Genomic DNA, 7,500 nt, shown 5'->3' on the forward strand with positions numbered 1-7,500 from the left:
CTCTCTCTTCTCTCTCTCCTCTCTCTCTCTTCTCTCCCCTCTCCTCCCTCTCCTCCTCTTCCCTCTTTTCTCCTCTCTTCTTTCTTTCCCTCTTTTCCTGCCCCTCATCCTTACCCTCCCCCACTTCCCTCTATCTCTTTCCCCCTCCCCCGTTCCTTCCCCCCCATTCCTTCCCATCCTCCCCCCCCCCATCCACCCCCACACCACCTCCCTTTCTCTTCCCTCAATACACATTTGACTGGTATGATTGCCGCCGGAGTGATTGACTGGGCGGATGATGCGTCAGTCCCCGTGTCCCCCGTGACTGGCCGTGACACCTGGTGGGGCCGAGGCGAAGTGGCCGTTATTTATTGGCAAAGGTTTTTTTTTATGATTTTCCATTTGGTCATCGGTGCGTCAACGGCCAATCAAAATGGCCAGGCGTGTGTTCTCGATCGGCTGTGGACGTGGTGTGTTGGTGTGAATATATGTAAATCAATAAATGAATCTATCTGTCTATCTATTTCTATAGAGAGAGAGATGGACAGATAGATGGATGAATATGGATGGATAGCTAGATAGATAGATAATTGATAGATGAATAGATAGACAGATAGATAAATAGATAGATAGATAGATGTATCTATCTATCTATTTTTTTCACACAAACATACGTGTACAAGATATCTATTTGTACATGCTATATGATTAATTGAATTGATTTATTGACTTCATGGATTTATCCACTTACTGATGTGCATATTTATTTATTCATCCACGGATTTCTATTAATATATATATTAAGCAAACCGATTTTGTGTGTGTGTGTGTGTAATGTTGAAATCCGATTAATTTTATAGAAGCTAATTTCATTCTCTGTCTCCCATCCATCTCTCTCATTCCTATTCTCACTATTCCCTCATTCCGATTATTCCTGACTTCCTCTCATTCCTTTACACACCACGCAAAACCTATGCAAAGAAACATGTGAGAGATAAGCAATTTCTAACATCAATCATGTTTTATTGCATGTGTCTTTGATCATTGCAAATGTTAGTTGCGGATGAAGGTGGTTATTGCATCGCACGCATAAATGGTCCTTGTCATTAGGGGTAAAGGGGCGAGAATCCTATGGAGAAGGCTGGATGTATAGCCCTTATAGTTTCGTGAAGGGTGTAATATGTGTTGGAGGGTATCGTTTATAAGTTTGTGGCTTCTATTAACCTGTTATTATATTTTCTTTCTTTGTCTTTTCTTCTTCCTCATCTTTCTCCTTTCTCTATTTTCCCACTTCATCCCGCACTTCTTCCTTCATTCCGGTTTCTCTTCCTCCTTCTCTTTTTCCTCCTCGTCCTCTTCTTTCTCTTTCACTTTCTCTCTCTCTTCCTCCTCGTTCTCCACTTCCTCCTCCTCCTCCTCCCCCCTCTCTTCCTCTTTCTTCCCTTCCTCCTCCTACTACTCCAATTCCTTCTCATAATCCCTCTCCTCCTCCTCCCCACTTCTTTCTCCTCCTCCTCCTCCATCTCCCCTCCATTCTCCTCCTCCTCCTTCGCTCTCCATTCTTCGGCCTCTCCTCTTCCCTCCCCCCCTCCTCCTCGACGCCCTGGTGATTGGTGTTGGAACTATAAGAAGAGGACTGCTGGCACTGTGATTGGCACCGCTCGTTGGCCCTATAAGGCGGTCTGATGGCATCACAGTTCTTTTTTTTCCTTCTTTTCTTTCGTCTTTCTTTTTTCTCCTTCTCCTACTCTCTTAGATGTGTCTTTTCTTGACCCTTTCATCTTTCCCTCAGTCTTATGCCTATACACGGCCTTCCTTCCTCTTTCCCCTTCGTGTTCCCCCTTTCCATATTTTCCTCTTTGCCCTTGGTATCTCCCTTCCCCTTTCTTGTCCCTCCCACTTCTTCTGTCCTTTCTCCCTTCCCCTCCCTGTCCAATTCCTTTCTCTCCTTTTCCCTATTTATTCCCCTTCGCCCTTCCTTCTCCCTTTTCCACAGCGCTACGTCACCCTTTTTTTAAAAGATTTCATCATTTCTCCTTATCCTATCACCCCCCTCCACCCCCATACTCCCTCCATGCGAACCCTTTTTCAGCAACTATGATTAGCTTTCTCTCGAGAGGAAAATCTTGTGTCACAGACACCCATATTCTTCTCTCTCTCTCTTTCTCCCTTTCCTTTTCCCTCCCTCCAGTCCTCCTTCCCTTCTTCCTTCCCTCCCACCTTCCCTCCCTCCCTCCCATCCCTGCTTTCTCCCATCTTCCCTCCCTCCCTCTCTCCATTCTCCCATCATCCTCCCCTCCCTCCCTCCCATCCCTCCTTTCTCCCATCTTCCCTCCCTCCCTCCCTCCCTCCCTTCCCTCCTTCCGTCACAGAAACCCATATCCTCCTCGGCCGCTGCGCCTGAAGAGGTCTCGAGGAATAAGACAGGTTCCTTTGATGGCGATTCATGCTGTTAGATTGAAGTTCATGCTTGCGGTAATCGGCGCTTTAGGGTTGGCGGCTGGATTTATTACTGTTGGTGTTGTTGGCGGTGGCGGTGGCGGTGTTGTTGATGTTGTTGTTGTTGTTGTTGGTGTTGTTGTTGTTGTTGGTGGTGGTGGTGGTGGTTGTGGTGTTGATGTTGATGTTGTTGTGGCGGTGGTGTCGTTGTTGTTGTTGATGTCAGTGGTAGTGGTGGTGTTGATGTTGTTGTTAAAAAGTTTTGCGTACTGTTGCCGTTGTGAGAAAAGGTTGTGGTATGATTGTTGTTGTTGTTTGAATTGTAGAGTATATATTTTTGGGTGTTGTTGTTGGTGTTGTTCGGGGAGAGTTTTGCTGGTGGTAATTCTTTGTTATTGTTGTTGTTATTGGAGTGGTCGATGAAGTTATATTTGGTGTTGTTGCGGTGTTTGGAAATTGTCGTTGCTGTTGTTAGAGATTTGGTTGTGGTGTTATTGTAGTTTTTGGAGAAGCTGGCGTTATAGCTGATGCTTTTACTGTTGTTGAAGATTTTAGTGAAGGGAGGGAAAGAGAGGAAGGTAGGGAGGGAAGGAGTGAGGGAGGGTTGGGTGGGGCTGGGAGGAGGGAGGGAGGGAGAGGGAAAGGGAGGATGGAGGAGGAGGAGGGAGGGATAAAGAGATGGAGGGAGTGGGAGGGAAGAAGGGAGGGAGGGAGGAGTGGAGGAGGAGGAGGAGGGACAAAGAGGATGGAGGGAGGAAGAAGGGAGTATAGTGGGTGGTGGGTGGATGGTTGGGAGGGGAGGGAGGGTAGGGGGTGTAGGAAGTCAGTCAGGTGTAATATTTCAGCCGTCAGTTCCGCCTGTCCGAATCGTCACTCTTGAAATGGGAGGTGGGGGGAGGTAGAGGTGTGTGAAGGAGGGGAGGGATGGATGCGAGGAGAAAGGGAGGGATGGAGAAGGGGTCGGAGGGAGAGGGGTGCGGAGCGGAGGGAAAGAAGGGAAGGGAAGGCAATAAAGAGGAATGGAAAAGGGGAAGGGAGGGGGTTGAGGGATTGGGAAGAGAAGGGACGGAAAAGGGGTGGGGGCAATGAACAGTTGAGAAGGGATGTGGAGGGGTGGAGGGCCAGCGGGAGGAAGAGGTGGAGGGAGGGATGAGGAAAGAAAATAGCCGTTGCAGAGACTACATGGGATAATGGAGGTTCAGGATTGAGCAACAGGCATGGAGGGGGAGGGGAAGGAGGGGAGGGAGAGAGGGGGGGGCGGGTTTTCTTGTCTACGATTGGGATGCTTGGCTGATGCCTCTCTCTCTCTCTCTCTCTCTCTCTCTCTCTCTCTCTCTCTCTCTCTCTCTCTCTCTCTCTCTCTCTCTCTCTCTCTCCGTGTCTCTCTCTCACACACACACACACACACACACATCATCATCATCATCATCATCATCATCTCTCTCCCTCAGTTGCTCCTCTCCTTTCATTCTTCCCTTATCAGTCACACTATACATGTTCTCCCTCCATCTCCCTCTCTTCCTCTCTTCCACTCTCACTCTTTTCTCCCTTTCCCTCTCATTTTCCTTATCAATCCTTCTCACTCCCAGGATTAATATAAGGTATTATGTGTGACAGAGAAAAAAATAATGATATTTACAATTTAATTCCTATTTGATGTGCAAGGAGTGAAAGTTAATCTGAGTGAAATGAAAATCCCTTTTTCATATTTGGCTGAACTGATATGGTATAGGCAATTCAGGCAAATTCAAACAAGTGGATTTTTTTTTTTTTTTTGGGGGGGGGAGGGGGTATGTGAAATGAAGAGGTGAATTGTTCTCTCATTTGCTCTCACGGTTCTCTCTTCGTGTATTTGCTCTCTTTCTTCTTTTTTCCCTTATTTCCATTTCTCATCCCATTCTCCCCTTCATTTTTTTTAATTACTTTTTTTTACTCCCTACTTTCTCTCTCCGTTCCTATTTCTATATTCCTTTGCAGTTCCCTAACCTCCGTATACAGCATTTTTAACACGCTTTACACCCTTCCTCCTCCCCTAACGCCGTACCCCTCCCCTAACCCCCCTACCATCCAACCCCCAATCCTTTCCTAACCCCTTAGTCTCCACCCCCACCCCACCCCCCCAAAAAAAATCCATCGAGTAAAAAAAAAAGAATAGAGGGAGGGAAAGTTGCTTTTGTGTCCTCGCGTCAGCTCTCGTGACGCCTTCCCTTCACGCTGGTCTCCGGCCGTAGCGCTTGTGACAGACGCCTTGGTCACGTGACAGACAGACGACACAAAAGCCCCCCTGTGTTCCAAAGCCCCCAACGCATGCCGTGACGGAAGGGTCTTGGGTCCCCTCTTCCCCCCCCTACCTAACCACCATTTCCCCTTTCCTTTCGTCTCCCCTTTCTCCTCTATTTCCCTCTTTCCCTCCCTCCACTCCCTTCCCTCCGTCCCCTCCCGTCCCTTTTCCTTTCCCTCCCCTTCCTGTGTTTTGGTCTGACTTAATTGCGTTTTGGGATCATTATCTAACCCCGAAATTTATCACCATTTTTTCGACGATATATAAACGCCGTATTAGAAATATACGCAATTCAAATATATATGTTTGAATATGTGTGTGTGTTATTGTGTGTGTGTTCATTTATTTATTTATTTATTTCCGTCCTCTGTTATGCGACCCTGAACATTTTGGACAATATTGCACCATATTTGGTTTCATGGGTGTTGTTGCCTACACTTTAGACGTAGCAAATAGATTTATCCCTCTCTCTCTCTCTCTCTCTCTCTCTCTCTCTCTCTCTCTCTCTCTCTCTCTCTCTCTCTCTCTCTCTCTCTCTCTCTCTCTCTCTCTTCCTTTTTTCGGTTTATTCGCAAATTCAAATCCTTTACTTATGTCCAACTGATGCACTCAAATCCCCCCCTTCCCCCCACCCGGTCTCTCCTCCTCCCCATCCTCCCCCCTCATGCTCCCCTATCCCTTCCCCCTTCTCTACCGCTCCTCTATCCCCCCCCTTCTCTACCTCCCTTTCTCTCCCCCCTTTCCCTCTTTTTACCCCTCCCTTCTCCTCTCCTTATTCCACATGTTCTAATGTTTACCTCTCTGTTGTTGTCTTCTGTTTACCGTTCGGGGAAACAGGACGTCTTCGAGAGGGTGGGGGTGGGGGTAGGGTGGTGGGGTTGAGGAGTGGAGGTGAAGGTGGGGGTGAGGGGTGGAGATGGGGGTGAGGGGTGGAGGTGGAGGAGGAGGTGAAGATGGAGAAGGAACAGGAAGAAAAGCATTAGGAAAAATAAGTGGAGTAATAGGAGGTGAAAGAAAAAAAGGGGAGGAAGAGGAGGAAAGAGAAGAGACAGATGCATTAACAAAAAAAGAGGAGGAAGATTAGGAGAAGGAGACAGGGAAAGGGGAGAATCGGGAGAAGAAAGAAGAGGAAGAGAAAGAAATCGAGAAGGAAAGGGAAATACGGAAAAAAGGAAGACAGGAAGGAACGACGTCGAGGCAAAGAGACGACGACACCCATTAGGAAGATGAGCTGGCCTTTGTTTCGCCCTCTCTTCCTTCTCTTCCTTCCCCCGCCCCCCTCCCCACCCCCTCCCTCTCGCCTCGTCCTCCTCATCTCCTCGTCACACGTCACGTCACTGTCACCCTTGCGCCTCCTTCGTTTTTTTTTTTTTTTTTTTTTTTTTTTTCAATTTTCCTCTGTCTAATTTTTCCTTTTTTGCCTTTTATTCTGTTTCTTTCTTCTCTTGTCTTTGGTTAGTTTTTTCACCTTTTTCCTCTCTTCCGTTCCCCCTCTTCTCTTCTCTCCTTTTCCTTTTTCCTTTTCCTTTTCCTTTTCCTTTCCTTTTCCTTTTCCTACCCATCCCTCCCCTTCCCTTCTTTTCTCTCGTCTCTCTCCTCTCCTCTTCCTCTCCTCTCCTCTCCTCTCCTCTCCTCTCCTCTCCTCTCTCTCCTCTCCTCTCCTCTCCTCTCCTCTCCTCTCATCCCCTCTCATTTCCTCTCCTCCCTCTCCTCTCTTCCCTTCTCTTCCCACGTCTCCTCCCGCCGTTCGTCGTTTCCTCCCCCCCCCCCCTTCACCCCATTTTACGATTTTTTTTACATTCTCATTTTTCCCCTCTTTGCGCTGCCAGTATTGGTGTTAAGGCACTTGTCTTCAGCTCAAGGGAGAGAAAGGCATTGTTCCCAGATGACTATTATTTGAGGTTATTTTGTTTCTCTCTAATTGTCTGGGAGAGAGAGGGGGAAGCCGGGGAGAGAGAAGGGAGGGGGGGGTGAGAGGGGATTGGAAGGGGAGAGGGGGAAGGAGAGAGGAAAGGAAGGGAAAAGGGAGAAGAGAGGAAAGGAAGGGAAAAGTGAGATAGAGAAAGAGTGAGAGAGAGAGAGAGAGAGAGAGAGAAAGAGAGGGGGACTGGGGAGGGAGAGGCGAGGAGGAAGAAAAGGAGAACTAAAACAGGGGAGAGGTTGGGGAAGGAAAATGAGGAAAGGAGGGGAAAGGTGAAGGAAAGAGGAATGGAGCGAGAGGATTAAAAGGCAAGGAGAAAAAAACAACAACTGAGAAGGACGTATATCAACAAGCCATTTTTATAACTAAACCTCAGAAAAGAAAAAAAACGTTTTTGCAAAACCCCTTCCCGGCAAAGAAAAAAAATACAAACAAACCCCTAGAGTATCCACCCCCCTTCCCCCTCACCCCCCAAAAAATTAATATAAACAACAAAATCTAACACTTTTATTTTACTCCTCTCTCTCTCTCTCTCTCTCTCTCTCTCTCTCTCTCTCTCTCTCTCTCTCTCTCTCTCTCTCTCTCTCTCTCTCTCTCTCTCTCTCTCTCTCTCCCTTTCTCTCTTTCTCTCTTTCTCTCTCCCCCCTCCCTCCCTCTCTCCCGGCAAAGAAAAAAAAACTTAGAATATCCTTCCCCCCAAAAAATGATACTAAATAAATAAATAGATAAGAATGAATACAAACAACAGAATCTAACACCTTTATTTTCTTCGTTTTTTTGCAGTTCTCCGCGACGACTTCCGCGCGACGCCCGCAGACACGGTGGTGGCGGCGGGCGAGATAGCGCTGCTGGAGTGCGTGCCCCCGCGAGGTCACCCGGA

At 47.6% G+C, this 7,500-nt stretch overlaps 1 protein-coding gene across 1 annotated transcript in view; it reads left to right on the forward strand.

Moving 5' to 3' along the window:
* LOC113825761 (roundabout homolog 2) overlaps positions 1-7,500 on the forward strand; it is a gene marked incomplete in the record, with an annotated part of 639,900 nt that overhangs the window by 584,026 nt on the left and 48,374 nt on the right. The window contains 1 exon segment of the mRNA XM_070132976.1: positions 7,404-7,500. This exon segment is cut by the window's right edge and continues 57 nt beyond it. Within this exon segment, the coding sequence (XP_069989077.1) occupies positions 7,404-7,500 (97 nt within the window).

The sequence above is a fragment of the Penaeus vannamei genome, chromosome 18 (genome assembly GCF_042767895.1).
Source record: "Penaeus vannamei isolate JL-2024 chromosome 18, ASM4276789v1, whole genome shotgun sequence".
In the NCBI taxonomy this organism is placed as follows: Eukaryota; Metazoa; Arthropoda; class Malacostraca; order Decapoda; family Penaeidae; genus Penaeus; species Penaeus vannamei.